Source organism: Arvicanthis niloticus, chromosome X (genome assembly GCF_011762505.2).
Source record: "Arvicanthis niloticus isolate mArvNil1 chromosome X, mArvNil1.pat.X, whole genome shotgun sequence".
NCBI lineage: Eukaryota > Metazoa > Chordata > Mammalia > Rodentia > Muridae > Arvicanthis > Arvicanthis niloticus.
The window spans coordinates 53,655,845-53,676,957 of NC_047679.1; the positions used below are offsets into that span (position 1 = coordinate 53,655,845).

At 39.4% G+C, this 21,113-nt stretch overlaps 1 protein-coding gene across 12 annotated transcripts in view; it reads left to right on the top strand.

Annotated features, from left to right (window-relative positions):
- Positions 1-3,027: 3,027 nt before the first annotated feature.
- The window catches only part of Eda (ectodysplasin A), a 331,809-nt gene continuing 313,723 nt past the window's right edge, over positions 3,028-21,113 (top strand). For 2 of the 12 annotated variants that reach the window (XM_076919128.1, XM_034485697.2), the window contains exon 1: positions 3,041-3,688. In XM_076919128.1, coding sequence (XP_076775243.1) covers positions 3,293-3,688 — 396 coding nt within the window. In that variant the 5' untranslated portion in view covers positions 3,041-3,292. Of the gene's footprint in view, positions 3,689-21,113 lie in introns of all 12 variants that reach the window. The other 10 variants (XM_034485695.2, XM_034485696.2, XM_076919123.1 and 7 more) reach the window with 9 other exon arrangements.

Below are 21,113 nucleotides of genomic sequence, written 5' to 3' on the forward strand. Positions count from 1 at the left end.
GGAGCTCATGCAAGTAACTCAAGTGTCTGACAAGGGCAGAACTGAAGACCAGAGTCCAGGGGATAGGAAAGGTTATATAGAACTTTATTGTTCCTGTTTAACTCAAAGGGGCAGTTTTAGATGGATGTAGCCAGATGGGAATGTGGATCTAATGTTAACAGGTCTTCTGATCTTTTTTGTTGTTTGTTTTTACATTTAGAAAAGTAGGAAAGCAGCATTCTAAAAACATGAAACCTCCAGATTTCTAAATGCTAGAATTTAATTTTCTTTTCAGTTCCAAGTTTTAGCCAATAGTACACCAAACACAACAGATCCGTTTGCTGAATGTGGCCCATAGGTTTATCATTTTAAGACTTATGCTGTAGGGGACAGGGCTCTGTGGACACAGAGAGGCAAGCCAAAGCAAGGCATCAAAACACTCACAACATATTAATAAAAGGGAACTCGTGGGCTGGGGTTGTGGCTGAGTGTTAGAATGCCTGCCTACTGAATATGAAACTTCTAGGTTCAATACAGAGCACTTCATTAATATAATAATTATTATAACCACATGCATTTCTCTCAGCCCCTGGATCACTGTGATATTTCTAAAGTATATGAAGTCTTATTTTCTGGCTCTTGGGAATCAAAATGTTGTCCTAGGTCAAATGTAGTTCTGAAGGCTTCTAGGGGCAATGGTGCAAAGGGAGTCTTTCTTGGTCCAGTTATTAAAAGAAAGGGCCACCATGAGATGGTCCATCAGATGAAGGCATTTGCTGCTCTACAGTCACAAATCTGATGACCTGACTTTGATCTTGGGAACTTATGCAAAGGTGGAAGGCGAAAACAAATTCCACAAAGCTGTCCTCTGATCTCCTCATGTGTTCAATGGAATGTGAGACCCCCTAGACCCCTCTGCACCTCTCTCTCTCTCTCTCTCTCTCTCTTTCTTGCGCGCACACGCACACGCACACACACACACACACACACACACACACACACACACAGTGATACATTTAAAAAACAGTTGGTAGAACATGGGAAGCAGGGACCAACAAGAGCTCTTGAGCATCACCACTGCTACTGCCAGGACCACTCCCACCACCGTCAGGAGATGGATGCCAGTTATTTCCCTCTCATTTTAGAGGGAGGAAGGAAAGATAGCCTCTTTAAACCGTGTGTGAAATAAAGTCAACACAGCCAGCGATGAGACTGATAAGGCACAATGTAATAGCTGTTACAGTTTCAACGCCTCCTTTTCCAGTTGGAGAAACCACGTTAGTGCTTCCCCACTCCCTCTGCTCAGAGTGACCCAACAAACTAGTGCTAGAGTGACGCCTCCTGACTTCTGGTCTAGCATTCTTTCCAATAATCCTGGCTGTGATAATTAAGGTAAATCAGCTTGGCGGTTTTCCTAGCATCTAGAATTCCTGGTCTGGACAAGTAGATCTTGAGAGCCGCTGTTGCAAGCCTTTCTTTTCCTCCTTATCTGTGTGATGATGAGATCCTTTTGCAAACGTTCTGTTTCATGGGAAAAGGTTAAAAAGAGGACAAAAAGATGTTTATGAAGCACTGAGGCCATTCACTAGGCTAGGAAAGAAAACACGTCTGTGGCTGATATATTTAAAGCTTATGACCTCTGTGCTCTCTGCACTGACCTCCCCACCATATGCTTTTGGTTTTGTTTCTCTTTTGTCTCCTTTCTATATTCTGTGCTTTTCTTCTTCCTTATCACCCTAGGTCTTAGGCCTAGCCGGAAATGCTCTGGTGCATCGCTGAGCCTCCTCAGTGACTTTTACTATGCTTGCTTCAGGTTAATAAAATTGCTAATTATTCATTTCTCAATTACATGGAAATGAGAGTACCTACTGGCTAAAAAAGTGGATGCTTGCTCTGCTACAGCTATTTAGCTCTCTAAAATCTGAGACTACTAACGCTTGTCAATTGTGAGTCCTGACAACTAATCTTTTCCATCCTTCATTTCCAGGTCTATTGTTCTGACATTTGCCATTTTTTTTCCTCTGACCCTGTTTCTGATTGGTGCAGCTGTTGAAGATGCTGCAGTTGCAGCAGTGTACATCTGGAACATTTGGCTGACTTGTTGAACTTACCCCAGGGAGTACTCCAGGGGAAGCATGGGAAGGGTGGAGAGGCCAGAACAGTTGCCTGCGAGTACAGATGCCAATACTGTCTGGCCATGCTGCGGACCACCCCTGTAAAAATTCACCTCATTATGACCCTCAGTTTCCCCACCTGCTCCTAGAAGGCTCGAGTTCTTCCAAAACTTCTGCAGCCCTGGAAGAAGATAAACTTTTGGCTTCAGGTTCTCTCACACAGCACTTTCTGCACTGTGAAAGGGATCAATGCATATCTGTTGAATGAATTAATATATCAAGAAATCCTAGGAAACGGTTTTAGCCTTCAAGGGACAGCATCACTTCAGTTTTACTTGGCACTAGGCAACCTCTCTATGTTCAGACTATGTCCCAAGACTCATTCTAGGAGTGAGGCTGCCCGGTTCCCAGTCTATTTGGCTCCCAGGCTCCTAGGTCTCCTTTTCTTCTGGCGAGCCATTGAATTGCAAACACAGCAGGCATGGTTTCATTCCAAACCCTGAACTGTTTTAATTAGTTTAACGTCTGTTAAACGCTTTGAAGATTGAAAGCAACAGATAAGTGCTGGATGATGTTATTAGCAACTGCAGTTAATTGCAAACATTTCTATTAATGCTAGTTTCTGCCTCCTTTTCTTTGCTCCACGTTCTTTCCAAGGTTCCCAAATTCTTCTCAGCCTCCCCCTCCTGCCCTCCCCCATAGCGGCGCTGAAGGGTTAAACCGGGGTGGAGTCCAGAGATGAACGACAGCGGCACTCACCAACTGCAACGGGGCAAGCGGGAAGAGCTGGGTGGGGCTGCCAGGCAGAGGTGAACCCCCACGCCCCCAGGCCCCGCCCCACGGCTGGAGGCCCGAGTGGAACGGCAGGGGGCGGGGCGGCCAGGCCTGGCGGGCCGGTGGTTGGGCGTCCTGGCCGCCCCTTGAGGCATGGGGCGGGGTAGGTGAGGACCTCCTCCCTCGTTCCCTCTCGGGCCGCGCCGCCCCTCTCGCCCGCCCCTCCTCCTCCCTTTCCCACCCCTCGGAGTGGAGCTGCACATGCGGCTGCTCCCTGTTCTGTCCCGCCCAGCCACCGTCGCCCAGGAACGGGTCCCTGCAGCCCCCAGCCGATGGCAGGACAGTAGTCGCCTGTCAGGGGTCGTGAAGGACTGAGGCAGAGGCAGAGGCTCCCGGGCCTCAGATAGTGGTTGTCTCTGGAGGCCATGGGCTACCCTGAGGTAGAGCGCAGGGAACCCCTGCCTGCGGCAGCGCCAAGGGAGCGGGGCAGCCAGGGCTGCGGCTGTCGCGGGGCCCCTGCTCGGGCGGGCGAAGGGAACAGCTGCCGGCTCTTCCTGGGTTTCTTTGGCCTCTCGCTGGCCCTCCACCTGCTGACGCTGTGCTGCTACCTAGAGTTGCGGTCCGAATTGCGGCGGGAACGGGGAACCGAGTCCCGCCTCGGTGGCCCGGGTGCTCCTGGCACCTCTGGCACCCTAAGCAGCCCTGGGAGCCTCGACCCTGTGGGTCCCATCACCCGCCACCTCGGGCAGCCGTCCTTTCAACAGCAGCCCTTGGAACCTGGAGAAGATCCATTCCCCCCTGACTCCCAGGACCGGCACCAGGTGAGTCACCTAGGAGGGGCGGCGGCCTTGGAGGCCCCCTCCCCTGCTCGGTTGGGCGGGGGCCTGGGCCTCAGGGCTCTGGGGACTCTGCCACTCAGAGCCAAGTTCCAGGGCAGGAGCTGGGAGTGGGCCGGAGTGCTGGGGAGAGGTTGTCCAGGGCAGGTTGTCCTCGGTTCCTGGCTTGGCTCATGCAGACCCTCTCCGGTCCCGTGGAGTTGGAAAGCCCAGCCTGCACGCGCCGCCCCCGGGGGGTGTGGGCTGCTTCGTGAAAAGTTGGCCTGCCTCGCACCCATCCGGGCGCGGAGGTGCCTGCGCCGCCCCCGTGGCCGTCTAACGGCGAGCAACTTGGCCCCTCGTGCCCCCTGGTGAGACTCTCTACCCGTGGTGCTTGTTTCTTCGTGTCCCGAGCTGATGCCAGCACTAGCAGGCTCCTCTTCGGAGTTGGAGCTGTAAACAGCTGTACTAACTGTTCCACGCCCGTTGAAACAACTTTTAACCGTACTTTCAGCGCTGGGTTCTTGTGCGCTGACCAGGACCTGAGCTTTTTCACACTTACCTGCAATTTGAGACCGATTCTCCTCTACCTTCTAGTGAGGATCGGCGCCCCTGAGGAATTCTGGTAGAAATATGCCGTCTTGCTAGACAACTTCTGAACAGCAATTTAAAAAATCTATGGAAATAAAACTCACCCTTTGCATGCCGGTTCTGACACTCTTGTAGATGGAGTTGGGTGTAGTGGGTGTGAAGAGTTTTCATTGTCGCTGCCTTTGGAACAGGAAGTTATATTTTTGTTTTGTTTTTGATCATCTTTAGAGGGTTTGTATCCCATTTAGCAAACCATTATCTTAGTTGTTTTTCTAACTCGTTATTCAAGCAAATTTAGTGTTCTTGATATTAAGTCTTCTTGTGGTTGCTATAGCTGTCTCACACTTGAATCTTAGGCAAAGCATCCAGGGATCTTTTTGAGGTAGTTAAAGACTAATGGTGGTGAATTTGTAACTTCTGGCACAAACGACAAGTTGTGTAAGTAACTTACTTGAGGTGAGGCGTGGAAGCCTGTATTTGGTGCTACATCTGTAGTTATTGTCAGACCTCTTTAAACATTATTTTTGCTCCTTTGACTTTCCAAGTTGTACACTTTAGATCTCTCAGATTCAGAACAATACTCTAAGGTCGGGACTAACACCTTCCTTCCTTCCTTTCTTCCTTTCTTTCTTTCTTTCTTTCTTTCTTTCTTTCTTTCTTTCTTTCTTTCTTTCTCACTGTGCTTTGTAAAATTGCTCCAAACCTAAAATATCTTTCAAAGACACTCAAACTTCTATAACAGCTTGTCAAAGAAGAGAGTCAGCAGACAGGCTTCTCATACTTGAAACTTTAAACACTGTGGCTAAATGAGAATTAATTAGGACTCTGGGTCTTTTATTTGCTCCCTCCATCCCAGTAGAGGTACTTAGCAGCTGCACATTGATATATATGAATGAAATCAGGGAATTCAACTCCTTACTCAAATGGTGGTCCAGGATTTTTGGCAATCAGGATGGACGGAGCCCTGTTTACAGATTGGTGGGACAGCAGTAGTCTAGCGCTTCTGTGATGACATGGGACTCTCACAGCTTTGCAATGGCATTTAGTTTCTTACCCAAGGTGCACCAAAAATACTTATATGCTTCAGCACAGCGTCTTAACTGCTGCCCTTTAGTCTATTTTAGTCTTTTGGGGCATTCAAAGCAATGATACTAGTTTTTTACATTTATTAGCATTAATTGGAATTTATGTTTTCCAGGTTTGTAAGGTACCTCCAGAGTCTATTTTAGTGATTCCTTTGGAGAACTTACAGGCCTCAAGGGAGAAGTAAGTGGCCCAAGATATCATAGCTTGAGTCAAAATTAGGATGAAGGTGCTCTCCCATCTTCCAATTTAGTACACATTCCTCAACAATAGTGGCTGCTGAGAAGTGTTTTTTTTTGAGGGGGGGGGGGATGAAGGGACAAGAGGTTGAAGCTCCATAGTAGGCTTTTTACAAAATGAAGGGTTCAGATATGTGGTGTCATTTTGTTCTGCTCTAACTAATTTTGGCCACACTAAGTTTAACTATGTATTCTTTATTCATTTTGAATTTCACTTTCAGGAGAATTTTAGCCCACTGAAGAAATCTTATCCCAAATTCAAGTCATTTCTTTTGAGGATATTAGCCTTAGCATATAAACAAACAAACAAACAAGCAAACAAACATATGAATGAATGAATGAATGAATGAATGAATGAATAAGGCAAAAGTTGATTGGCTAATCGAGTTACATTGATGTGCTGCTATATCTTGGGTAAAATTTCTAGTGCCCTGCTGCACCCTCTGCTGGTTTTTCAGTGACATTTAATCGTAGTATCTGCTGACAGTCAAAATTCTAAGTTGTGCTGACAGATTCTGAATCATAAATAAGGAAGTAAATAGCATTGTGGGACTTGGTCACGTAGGTCTTCTTTTATATTTTAGTTTTTCAACGTAAGCAGCTGCTGTTATAGCAAGTCTTGTACAGAGAGGACTAGAGAGAAAACCTGGCATCTTCCAGTGGACACTATATTTGTGTTTCCTACCAACATATTTAGAAGGAGTAAAGGTAAACTGATGGAACTAAACTGGTGAGCAGAACGGTCAGCTGCATTTCACTATGTGATGTCATACATAGATTTAGGCAAAGGTAAATTTATTCACACTTATGAGATGATTGGACTGTGGGCTCTTAATTATGACTCAAAGAAGGACTCCAGAAATCATTGAAGGTGTGTCTATCTGTACCACACTGGAATTAAACAAACAAAACAACAACAAACAAACAAACAAGAATATAGAAAGAATTCAGATCACAAAGCAGAAATATAAGTAATTTTCTGCAAGGGAGATTTTGAAAAGGTAGAAACATGGTTTCTGAGTGAGAGGTTGATATTAGAGTTTCTGGAATCATGGGCTGTCTCCTTCAGCTGAAGGAGTAGCTACATCTGGATACTTAGTGAAGATTAGCTTGAGGGCTAGAGATGCACCAGTAGTGTCTGAATTTGACAACAAATAATTCAAAACATTGAAAATCACTAGATCACACTGTAGAGAAGAAGGTCTGGTCATGATTATGTTTCTCAAATGTCAGAAACATGGTGAAAAATCTCAGGAATGTGTCAACAACAAAACAACCCCCCTTTTTTCATGAAGAAGGTCAAACATGATTTATTTATTTATTTATTTATTTATTTATTTATTTATTTATTTATTTGCCTGCAATCAGAAGAAAAATTTTGGTGGCTGTTCAAAATAAAATAAAATAAAATAAAGCTTAGAGCTGATTGATAAGTCTCCAGAAACCCAATTAAATTGATCAAAACGGGGGGGATTTTCTAGTTGTTGTTTTTCCAATCTAGAGAATGAGAGAGTGGGGAGGGGGATCAAAGATCAAATTCTTCCAATTCAGGAGAGAAATAAGGAGTAATATGTTGGTATAAATTAATGATCTAAGCTCAATAAGTAAAAATTTCTCTGTGGCAGATACAGTGTATTAGATGTTGGGGCTGGAGAGATGGCTCAGAAGTTAAGAGCACTGGATGCTCTTCCAGAGGACCTGGGTTCAATTCCCAGCACCCACATGGCAGGTCACAACTTCCTGCAACTCCAGTTCCAGGGGATCTATCTAACATTTGTCTTACACAGGCAAGTATTAGATGTCTTTCAATGTCAATAAAAATTCTGTTGAGAGAGATAAAGGTGGCATAAACTAAACTACAAGCAGATCAATAGGAATTTACTCAGGACTGTTTGAGATATTTGAGGCATATTCTTAAATTATTTGACGTGATGTCATAGAAGCCAGCTTTAATGCTCAACAGAAATCTTTGGGTATAACTAGCTATGTCATTAGCATACCAAGATTTGATATTCCTAATAACTACATGTTGAACATAACATATCCCACAAATTGTGTATATGGAATCTACATAAAATAGTTTTTCATGAGTTTAAATGCAGACTTTCCAGTGTCTATTTAAGTCTTTGGATGAACGGCTATCATAACATCCCTCTCATTTTTATTTGTGCTAATTTTACTCCTGGAAGTCACTAACCACATTCTTTTTGGAAATTATTCTGTTGTTGTTATTGATTTCCATCTTAATCTCCTTTCTTTACATTAAAGCTCCTCAGAAATCCACCTTCTGTATTGTCTTCATGATTCCTAACATGTCACTAGTTATAGCTAAGTAGAAATATAGTTGTTGAATTAAATTATTGGGGACTTAGGTAACATTTATATAGAACAAAAAATTTATAGAACAGGGCTGCTTCTCTCTGGTCCTGCTAAGTCTGCGAACTGTCAGTTTTGCTTAGGTGAGTAAATAGTTGGTATGTTCTCTGGTTTTGAAGATAATTGGGAAGTGAAGTGGAAATGAGGAGTCCTAACTGTGTTATCTATTTCCTAGTTTCACACCTTTCCTCTAAGATGGTTAGTACAAGGTTTTTTGTAACATATTGTTTGATGTTTTGTATGCTCTTAGTCTCATCCTTCTCTCTTAGATCTTGTGAAAAAATGAACTGTAATTTATCTGTAACTACGTTATAGAGAAGATCTCTTTATACTAGAGAATTTCTGAAGCAAATTTAATTCCTAAGAGCATTACCAAGAAAATCCTTGTACCGTAGACTGCAGCTGTTGTAGAGAACCATCTTTGTCTGACTCCTCTGTAAATACCCAGCGCTTAGTCCCTCATTTCTATTCTTTTTCTTTACATTTTATTGACATATAACACAAATACAGAAACACACGCACTTCATGCCATTTGGTGAAATGTTACAAAGTGAACATACTCATGTTGCTTGCACCTAGGTGAAGAAATACAATATTTTTACCATCCTGCAAACCCTGAATTGTGCCCTTCTTTATCACTATATCATCCTCACTCTCCAAAGGTAATGACTGTCTTGACTTCGATTATCAGAAATAATTTTGTTCATTTGAACTGTACATAAATGAAATCAGATAGATGTATTCTTTTGAGTCTCGTGGTTTTGGTTAGCACTATATTTGTGATAACCATACTGTCGCAGAGAGATTTTTTAAAAATTTGTATCTTTGTATGTTCTTTTCTTGAAATATATCACAATTTATAAATTTCTTATGATAATAACTATGTATGATATTTCTAGTTTGAAGTTATTATAAATAATGTTTCAGATACTTTTATACATTTCACTTATTAGAATTTTCATTGAATATTTACCTAGGATTAGGTTCTGTGTAATGGAGATTACATATTTTGAAGTTATTGATGATTTTTAAGTTATTGACAGTTTTTGTTCTCACCAGCAATGAATGTGAAGTGCAGTTTTTCTATACCTTTTTGATCACAGTCATTCTGGTGAGTGAGTTTGTAGTGATATTTTCTTAGTTTATATGATATTGGGAATCAATCACAAGCTTTCAGGTACGCTAAGTAAATCTACTTGTGACTTACATCCTTAACTATATATGTATTTGCCTAATCCTGTCCAATTGCCATGTTTTTACAGATTTCTTATATAATTAAAAATCTGTTATTTTTATTTTTAATTATGTGTATGTGTGTTTGTGTCCATGCGGGGGTATGTGAGTGCAGAGACCAGAAGAGGGCTCTGGATTTCCAAGAGCTGGAGTTACAGGCAGTTGTGAGCCTCCTGACATGGGTGCTACCAACCAAGTTTCAGTCCTCTTCTGGAGCAAAAAGCTCTCTCAACTGCTGAGCCATTTCTCTAGCCCTAGAAATATTTATATACCTTGGAAATGACTTCTTATACTTTGCAAAAACAGTTTCAAATTTGTGGCCTACTTTTCTAATATCTTTTGATGAACAGAAGGCTTTAATTTTAATGTGTCAAATTTTACTTTCATGGATAGTGTTCTTGTATCCTGTCTAAGAAGTATTTTTCTGGGGCTGAAGAGATGTCTCAGTGGTATAGACCATGGGCTGCTTTTGCAGAGAGCCAGAGTTTGGTTCTATGCATCCACCATTAGGCAGCCCATAACCACCAACTAACTTCCTCTCCAGAGGCTCTGATGAAGCTCTCTTACACACACACACACACACACACACACACACACACACCACAAACACAGAACAAGTATCTTTTAAAAAGAAATATTTTCTAACTTTGAAATCATTAGAAATGCTCTTCTATTATCATTTTGAAGTTTTGTATTGTGCCATTCACAGTTAGAATTACTAGCCACCTGGCATTGATTTTGTGTATGGTAGAGACATAGAGGTCAGACCCTATAATTTTCCATGTAAGTATCCAACTGATCTAGTCCTATTTATTATATGGATTTTCTACATTCTTACATTTTTCATCCACCCATTGTTTATATATGCCCAAAATTGTTCCTGAACTGTTTATTCTACTCTGTTGATCTGTTTCTCATCAGTCTACTTTCTGTTGCTAGAACAAATAATTGAAGCTTGATACTTGAATATAAAAGAGATTACTTAGATCATTTTGGAGATTCAAAAACATTCATTCACCTAGAGTGAGGGTACCCTTGGCTAGATAACAAAATGGCGGAGAAAAAGAGACTACATGCAATAAAGGGGAAATTTGTATGGGTGTTGGCTTCATTTCAGAGCAACTTACCCCTTTGAGAACTAATGTACTCTGTAAGAAAAGAATGTATACCTTATGAAGGCAGTGCCCTCAGTGATACAATTACCTTGCATGGAGCCTTACCTCTTAAAAGTTCTACCATATCAACAGTACCACAGAGGGTTAAGCACATGAGTCCTTGGGATACAAAACCACAACCATACCATAGCACACCAGTACTACCAGTGTTAGTGACTGAACCCTATAATAAGCTTTTGATATCTGAGAAAGCAAGTCCTTCCAACTTGGCCTTTTAAAACTACCTTGGATACTCTCACATTTTTACATATATTTTAGAATTTTTTTCTGTACAAGAAAAGACAAACCTCTCAATTTTTATTGCAATTACATTGAATTTAAAAATTGTATTAGTTAAGGTTTCTTTTCTATTGTTGAGATAAAACACTATGACCAAGAGTTGAACTGAGCTTTCAGTTCCAGAGGGGGTTTATGATGAAAGAATGAAGGCCTCGATGTGTGGCTGTAGACAGGACTAGAAAAGCACCAAGATCTCACATTTGGATGTTAAAGAACACAGTGGGAATGGGAAGTCTTGGGAAACCTCAAGCCCTCCCCACACCGCCTCTAACAAGGCCCTACCTCTAAATTCTTCCCAAAAAGTTACAGCAACTGGTGACCAAACAGATGAACCCATGAAGGAACAGTCTTAATCAAACCTGCATAAGAATCAACTTAGGAAAAAAAATCACATCACCCAATTCAGGAACATAGTATATTCCTCCATGTCTTTAATTCTTGATAATTTTCCTACTAATTCTTTTTATGTTTATATATAGAGGTTTTCCAAGGTATGTTATTTTATACCATTGTATATGATAGCTATGGTGGAGGTTGTGCTTCACCATGTAGATTCCACTTCAGAAAGGCAGGATTTATGCCTCCGAGTTCCAAGAGTACTATCAGAAGACAGAGTTCAGCTGAGAATTGTCTTCTGAGGCAAACTTTTTCAACCAAGGAAAAACTTCCATGACTGCCTGTGTCTAATGACTAATCACTGTAGAGCTATAAATTACTTCTCCTTTCTTCTAAATTAGGAAAACATTGAAGAGTCATATACAAGCCATACTAGCTCAAGAGCTCAATATAAATTGGGTTAGGGCAATTTGGAATTGACTTTTTTTCTTATCTTGCATATATGTGGATCCCCAAAGCACTATCTAATAAAAAAAAATTCTGCATGTTAATCTAAGCCTTTCAGTTGACTTGGTAGGAGGTCCAATGTAAGGCTATATAATAATTTTATAGTTTTTGTGATTTTAACATTATTACATCATTTCCCCTTCAAACCTTCCATCCATCCAAACTCTCTCATGTAGCCTTCCTTGTTCACTTTCAAATTCATGACCTCTTTTAAAAATTGCTGTAAGTTTCACTTTAATTATTTCTTGCTGGTGTTTAGAAATCTAGTTTAATTTTACATATTAAGTTTGTATCCAAAGGATTGCTAAACTCACTTCTTAATCTTAATAGTTTATTTGCATGTTCTTTTGGATTCTTCACGTCTATTAAAATGTTCTTGAAAAATATTTTAAAATTTTTATTCTTTTTCTTTTTAATCTATATACCTTAAAAGTTTTCCTCCAACCAAAGAGTGTACACCACGCTGTGGACCTAGGTCTTCCCACACATTTGTAGCAGATGTGCAGGTTAGTCTTCATGTGGTACCTGAACAACTGGAGCGGGGGCTATCCCAAAAGCTCTTGCCTGTAGGTGGGATATGTTCTTCTAGCTGGGCTGTCTTGTCCTGCCTCAGTGGGAGAGGATGGGCCTAGCCTCACAGAGACTTGATGTACCAGGGTGGGAGAATACCCAGGGGGGGCCCCACTTGCTCAGAGGAGAAGGGGAGGGAGTGATGGGAAGGATTATGGGAGGGGATAACAGGGAGGGGCCAGTGAGCAGGATGTAAAGTGAATAAGTAAAAAAAAATTAAATTAAATTTTAAAAAGTTTTCTTTGTGTTGATCTATGAATTATTCCTGGGTATGGGGCCTGCCCTGAAGTGTAGTTGATATACCTAATGACTGTCCATTGGAGAAAGCTGACTTTCCCTCTGCCAGGAGCTATCAGTTGCAAATAGATTTTTGGTTGGTTAAGGGTGGGACCCAGAGTTCACATTACTCTCTCAGTATGGGGACCCTGTCTAGCTTGAACCTGTCCAGGTCTTGTGAATGTTTTCACATTCTCTGTGAGTCTATAATTGAATCATTCCTGTTATGTCTGAAAGAAACATATTTTTCTTGGAGTCATCTATCCTCTCTGGCTCTTACTATGTTTCCTTTTGTTTATTTGACTTGATTTTCTTTTTTTGTTGTCTTCTTGTTTTTACACATATGCATATACACACCCCACCCCCACCCCCCACCACAGAGAGGGAGAGAGAAGGCAGAGACAGAGACAGAGACAGAGAGATACACAGAGAGAGAACATGAAGTTTGGGGAGAAAGGTGTGAAGAATCTGGGAGAAGTTGGGGGAGGGGAATAGAATATGATCAAAATATATAAGAAACTTTAAAAGTAAAAAAAAAAAGTTTTCTTTATTATAATGTCTAGAAATTTCAGGCTAATATTGGATGGAAGTAGTAATAGCAGATATCCTTGTTCACTTCTAAGAGCAAAACTTTTATTTTTACTGTTTGTCATAGGTTATATTATTATTGTTAGTTTAAAAAGATATTTATCAGGGCTGGAGAGATGGCTCCACAGTTAAAAGCACTGACTGCTCTTTTAGAGGTCCTGAGTTCAATTCCTGCAACCACATGGTGGCTCACAACCATCTGTAACGGAATCAGATGCCCTCTTTTGATGTGTCTGAAGACAGCTACAGTGTACTCATATACACAAAATAAATACATAAATCTTTTTAAAAAGTTATTTATCAGTTTTAAAATTTTCTTCTAGTTTTCAAAGGTTTTTAAATAACATAAGGAATTACATCATTGTATCATGGTTTTCTTTTATATGTTAAACTAGTCACAGGATTTTTCTTCCTTATTGTGTTAATGTGGTCTGAAGCTAACCTTCACCTTTAGGATAAAGCCTTTTTAGTTCCATTGCACTATTCAGTTCATATATGTCTGGAATTATTTTACTAACCTGTCATTTAGAATCTTTGATCTTTACTTATGAGTGAGATTAGCATGTAACTTTCTTTCATTATCAAGTTTAGATATCAGGGTTATTTTATGCTGTTATTAAAATTGTATTTATTTTATTTGGTGCTTACAACCATTTATATAACATTGGTAATATTTTTCCTTTAGCTGTTTGGAAGAATTCAGGAAGTCATTTTACCCTAGGGGAGGTTAAATTGTGTTTGATACCCTAATAAACATAGAACTTTCAGACAATAGCTAACAAAAAAATAAAATACTTAGAAATACATTTAACCAAGAGTGTCAGAGGCCTGAACAATAAAATCTATAAAACAATGATGAAAGAAGTTGAAGACAGCAGAAACAAATGAAAATAGATTCCATATCTGTGTATCAGAAGAAGTAAAATTGGTGAAATGTCTGTACTATCCAGAGAAATCTGCCAATTCAATGAAAACCCCAAGATTTCAATGACACAAGACAGGTGTGGTATCTTATAACTATAATCCTAGCTCTTGGGAGGCTCAGGCAGAAGGATTGTCAGTTCAAGGGTAGCTTTGAAGATGGTGAGACCTTATCTCAAAAAAACAAACAACAAAACAATTCAATGTCACATGCTATAGAAATTGTGAAATTTACAGGGAACCACAAATATCTCAGTTGGTTTCTATTATCAATTGTATACCTTATTTTTGTACTACTAGGGCTGTTTTGTCATATGATTGCTTGCTTTTAAATGAATGGCATAGTATATAACATTATTAATTATGATACTTAAAATATTTGTGCTATATATGCATTATATAATATACAATTATAATGTATCATTTATATTATATTGCTTTTATCTTTATCAAGATAGGATTTATGTTTCTGGAAGTTGGCCTCAGATACTAGCAATCCTATGTTATCTTAATCCAATATGATACTGAGATCATCTGAAACTGGCTTTTTGTCCAAATAAAAGTTGATTTATCATTTATTTAAAATATTGTTATAGTTCAGAACCTAAAGATTGGTAATTTTTCCTGGGTTCTTGTTCCTAGATGGGCCATAAATTTCAGTTTCTTCTTTTTCTACTGTCTCTCCCAAGTTTGGCATTTTAATACTATGACATATAGTAATATAATACCAATTTTTATATAGTTTTCTTGGCAGAAAATGTCATTCAAATTACTAATTTGTCCATTACTAAAAACATAATCAACTCATTATTTTTATAGATATTTATGCATTATTACCTTTGTGTCATGTACCAACTGTTAACCAGGTCAGAGAGAATTCCTGTAGTCATGGAATTTTGAGTTAAGTGAATAGGCTAGGACAATTCAACTTGATGATGAAGCAGTAAGGCTAATCTTACAGCTTGGAGTATCTGGAACACATGATAATTTGGAACAAAAAAGATGAACACCTGGCTCAAACTTTTGAAATCAAGGGACATTTACTTGACAAAGCACCTTCCGAGTTTAAAACTGAAAAAAAAGTCATTGGTTAGATAATTTTATTTCCAGTAATAGGAGCTGATTATGCAAAGGCTTGGAGGTGAGAAAGAACATGGCATATTCAAGGAATGGAAAATCTAATATTTATAAAGCCATAGTTATGAGTCCATTATGGTACTGGGATAAGGGTAGACATTATGGGTCAATGGAGCAGAATTGAGAACCCTTCAACTGGTTTTTTTAAAAAAAAAAAGACAGTTCACCAAAGTTCAGGAATCCCCTTTGAACTTAAGGTACTGGGAAAATCATATATCCACATTTTTGAAAGGGGTAAACTTAAAAAAAAGAGGCCTAATGACCTAGACAGACATTTCTCAAAAGAAAACAAACAGATGCGCAATATCTACATCAAAATAACTATAGGCATATCACTGCCCATCAGGGAAATGCAAATTAAAATTGCCATTAGAGGCTACATTAGAGGCTACATCTCCCCATTAAGAATTACTAATAACAACACACACTAAAGATCAGAAATTTTGCTGAAGATGTTGAGGAAAGGGAACCCATTTCACACACTACCGGTGAAATATGTATACATATCCCATAATATCAAACTATGGAAGTGTTTCAAAAATTTAAAATAGAACTCCCATATGATTCAGCAATCCTACTATTGGGTATATGTAATAGTTTGAATGCAAAATGTCCCCCATAGACTCATGTGTTTGAATACTTGGTCTCCAGCTGGTAGAGCTGTTTTGGGAAGGTTGTAGAACCTTTAGGATGTGGAGACTTGCTGGGAGAAAGGAGTCACCAGAAAGGCTTTGAGGTTTTACAGTCCAGCTTTGCTTCTTACTTGCTCTCTGCTTCTGTACTGAGGATTCAGTGTGTGGAGCCAGCCTCCTGCTGCTAGCAGCCACTATGCCTTCCCTGCCTTGTTGGCTTGTATTCCCTTGAACAGTAATACAAAGTAAACTTTTTCCCTTCTAAACGTGCTTCTTGTCAGGTATTTTGTCACACCAGAAAGAAGAATACCTTGTACTGTATATATCCAACAGAAATGAAGTGTGTCTTTGGAAGAGGCATCTGAACTCTGGGGCACTATTTGCAGGAGTTAACAAATGGAAATAACCTATGTAGTCATCAGCTCAGGTGATGATGAATGGGTACAAAATGTGGTACAGCCAGGTAAGGTGGCAGTCACAGTTCTGAGACACATGAGACAGGGGGATTGCAAGTTCAAGGCCAGCCTGGGGCATATAGCAAAACCCTATCTGAAAGCAAACACAGAAAACAACCAACAAAATGAAGTAAAACAGAAAATGTGACACATATTCACAGTGGACCACTAGTCAGTCACAAAAATGAAGTCCTATTATGTGTGATAGAATAAACAGAGCTGGAAATCATTATTAAATAAAATAAATCAGGCCCAGAAAGGAGATCTCATTCACATATAGAACAAAAATTTAATTTACCAGATGGTGGGGAATAGGTGAGGGTTGGGGAGGAGTGATGAGAAATAATTGATCAATGAGTATTAGATTATAGTTATATGGAAAAGGATGATCTGTTATGCTGTTGCAGAGTAGAATGACCATAGACAAAGTATGTTTAAAAAAATTATAAAAAAGATTTTGTATAGGGGCTCACAGAGACTGACGTGGCAATTATGGATCGTAAGTCCCTCTGCATACATGTTATGGTTATTAGCTTGGTGTTTTTGTTGGGGCCCTGACAGTGGGAATGGCTATTGTCTCCTGGGACCTTTTTTTCTGCTACTGGGTTGCCTTGTCCAGCTTTAATATGATGGGAGATGCCTAGTCTTTTTGTAACTTCTTATGCCATATCTTGGTTCACATCCCTGGGAAACTTACTCTTTTCTGAAGGGAAAGGGAGGATGAGTGGATCTGGGGAAGAGGGCAGGTAAGGACTGGTAGGAGTGGAGTGAGGGGAAACTGCAACTGGAAGTATTGTATGAGGAAGAATAAATACTTTTAAGTTTTTTCACTATAAAGAATAATAGTTGAGTAGGTAGATGTGTTTAACCTGATTTAATCACTATGCCTTAGGTACTCTGCTGTCGTTTTGTTCTTGTTGTTTTGTTCTTGCCTTTAAAATTCACTCTACAGTGCATTTGTGTCTTAAAACATTATACAATATGTATATATTTTATGTTTTAATCTATCAGCTTAAAAAGTTTAAAAAGCCATGAGTTAAGTTAAATAAAAAAGTGAATGTTGGTATGCACTACACACCATACCACTGAATTTAAATTTAAATACCACTTAATTTAAAGTGCTAGAAGAACATTTTTAGAAAAAAAAAACAGAAAAAATATTATGACCTTTGTATTGAGCAAAGATTTCTTAGACTTGGATCCAAAAACATAGTCAAACATGAACACATAGAAGTGAATTGTATTTGGGGAAAATGTTTTTCTAAAGAAGCCTTTGAAAAAATTAAAAAGAAACATAAGAGTAGGGGAAAATGTGTACAAACCAGGCTTCTTGGGGTACAGAGCTAAACAAAGAATTCTCAACTGAGGAAACTCAAATGGCTGAGAAGCACCTAAAGAAATGTTCAACATCCTTAGTCATCAGGGAAATGCAAATCAAAATGACCCTGAGATTCCTCCTCACACCAGTCAGAATGGCTAAGATCAAAAACTCAGGTGATAGCAGATGCTGGTGAGGATATGGAGAAAGAGGAACACTCCTCCAATGTTAGTGGGATTGCAAGCTGGTACAACCACTCTGGAAATCCGTCTGACAGTTCCTCAGAAAATTAGACATAGCATTACCTGAGGACCCAGCTATACCACTCCTGAGCATATACCCAGAAGATGCTGCAACATATAACAAGGACATATGCTCACTATGTTCATAGCAGCCTTATTTATAATAGCCAAAAGCTGGAAAGAATCCAGATGTCCTTCAACAGAGGAATGGATACAGCAAGTGTGGTACATTTACACAATGGAGTATTACTCAGCTATTAAAAACAATGAATTCATGAAATTCTTAGGCAAATGGATGGAATTAGAAAATATCATCCTGAGTGAGGTAACCCAATCACAAAAGAACACACATGGTATGCACTCACTGATAAGTGGATATTAGCCCAAAATCTGGAAATATCCAAGATGCAACTCACAGACCACATGAAGTTCATGAAGAAGGAAGACTGAAGTGTGGGTGCTTTGGTCCTTTTTAGAAGGAGTAACAAAATACTCATGGAAGCAAAATGGAGACAAAGCATGGGACAGAAACTGAAGGAGGAGCCATCTGGAGACCATTCCACCTGGGTATCCATCCCATGTGCACTCACCAAAGGTAGACGCTGATGTGGATTCCAGGAAGTGCATGCTGACTGGAACCTGATATAGCTGTCCCCTTAGAGGTTTGCCAGAGTCTGAAATATACAGAGATGGATGCTCACAGCTAACCATTGAACTGATAATGGGGTTCACAATGGAGGAGTGAGAGAGAAGACTGAAGGAGCTGAAAGGGTTTGTGACTCCATGGGGAGTGCAACAATACCAACCAACCAGAGCTCCCAGGTCTTCACCACCAGCCTGGGAGCACATAGGGAGGGGCACATGGCTTCAGCTGTATATGTAAGGGAGAATGGTACTGTTGGGCATAGGTGGGAGAAGTCCCTGGTTCAGTGAGGGCTGGATGTCCCAGTGTGGGGGAATTCGTGGGTGGGGAGGTGGGAGTAGGTGGGTGGGGGCACATCCTCATTGAAGCAGTAGGAAGGGGAATGAGATAGGGGGTTTCTTGGTGGAAGAGAAATGGGGAAAGGGGATCACATCTGAAATGTAAATAATATATCCAATCAAAAAAAGAGAAAAAGAAAAGAAATACAGGAGAACACAGGCAAACAGGTTGAAGCCCTTAAAGAGGAAACACAAAAATCCCTTAAAGAATTGCAAAAAACCACAACCAAACAGGTGAAGGAAGTAAACAAAACCATCCAGGATCTAAAAATAGAAGTAAAAACAATAAAGAAATCCCAAAGGGAGACTACCCTGGAGATAGAAAACCCAGGAAAGAAATCAGGAGTCATAGATGCAAACATCACCAACAGAATACAAGAGATAGAAGAGAGAATCTCAGGTGCAGAAGAAACCATGGAAAACATTGACACAACTGTTGAAGAAAACACAAAGTGCAAAAAGTTTTTAACACAAAACATCCAGGAAATCCAGGACACAATGAGAAGACCAAACCTAAGGATAATAGATATAGATGAGAGTGAAGATTCCCAACTTAAAGGGCCAGTAAACATCTTCAACAAAATTATAGAAGAAAACTTCCCTAACCTAAAGAAAGAAATACCCATAAACATACTAAAAGCCTATAGAACTGCAAATAGACTAGACCAGAAAAGAAATACTTCCTGTCACATAATAATCAAAACACCAAATGCACAAAAGAAAGAATATTAAATGCGGTAAGGGAAAAAGGCCAAATAACATATAAAGGCAGACCTATCAGAATTACACCAGACTTCTCACCAGAGACAATAAAAACCAGAAGAACCTGGAGTGATATACAGACCCTAAAGAGACCACAAATGCCAGCCCAGACTACTATACCCAGCAAAACTCTAAATCACTATAGATGGAGAAACCAAGTTATTCCATGACAAATTCAGATTTACATAATATCTTCCCACAAATCCATCACAACAAAGGATAATAGAAAAAAAAAGAAATGCAATGAATAAGAAGACAAAGTAAAGATACATTTTATCAAAGAAGATACACAAATGTCCAGAAATACACAAAAATATGCTCAACATTGTTATCATAGAAATGCATCATGTTATACCTATTAGAATGGCTATAATGAGAAAGATAATAGCCAATGGAGATGTAGAGAATGGAAACACTAATACTTTCTGGTGGGCATGTTAAATGAATGTTTTTCATCTTGAAAAACAGGTTCCCACTCCCTTAATACATTGACATAGAATTACTGATTGCACAATGACCCAATTCTACTTGTATGCTTGTGTCCAAAAGAATTGAAAATGTCTGTTCACACAAAAATCTCTACAGGAATGTTCGAAGTGTGTAGTATTATTCATAATATTTCAAAAAAGTGGAAGCAACCCAAATGTCTGATGAATAAAGAAATGTGGCATAAAATTCTAATAGAATATATTTCAGCCATAAAAAAGAATGAAGTCTGAATATGTTACAACATGGTAGGATCTCAAAAATATTATGGTAAGTGAAAAGAGCAAGTCACAAAAACCCATATTATATTGCATAATTCTATTTGTATGAAATGTTCAGAATAAGCAAATATGTAGAGACAAAAATGAGATTAGTGAGTGTCTGTGGTGAGTGGTAGGAATGAAGATTCACTAAATATGGACATGGGGGCACTTATTGTGGGAAAGAAAAGATTTTAAAACTGATTTTTACCATGACTAGTGTAGGAGTAGTGGGGCTTTAAAGAAAATGATGCAAGAGATATTATGAAATTATACAGTTCAGTACAGTTCCTACAAAAATGAGTGAATTCTATGGTGTGTGAATTATATCTAGATGCATTTGTCCAGACAATCAAATAACCCTATTAAAAATGGGTTTATTTTTAATAGAGCTAAATACAGAGCTAAACAAAGAATTCTCAACTGAGGAAACTCAAATGATTGAAAAGCACCTAAAGATATGTTCACATCCTTAATCATCAGGAAAATGCAAATCAAAACAACCCTGAGATTCCACCTCACACCAGTCAGAATGGCTAAGATCAAAAACTCCAGTGACAGCAGATGCTGGGGAGGATGTAGAGAAAGAGGAACACTCCTCCATTGTTGGTGGGATTGCAAGCTGGTACAACCACTCTGGAAATCAGTCTGGCAGTTCCTCAGAAAATTGGACTTAGTATTATCTGAGGACCCAGTTATGCCACTCCTGGGCATATACCCAGAAGATGCTGCAACATATAACAAGGACATATGCTCCACTATGTTCATAGCAGCCTTATTTATAATAGCCAGAAGCTGGAAAGATTCCAGATGTCCTTCAACAGAGGAATAGATACAGAAAATGTGGTACATTTACACAATGGAGTATTACTCAGCTATTAAAACAGTGAATTCATGATATTCTTAGGCAAATGGATGGAACTAGAAAATATCATCCTGAGTGAGGTAACCCAATCACAAAAGAACACACATGGTATGCACTCA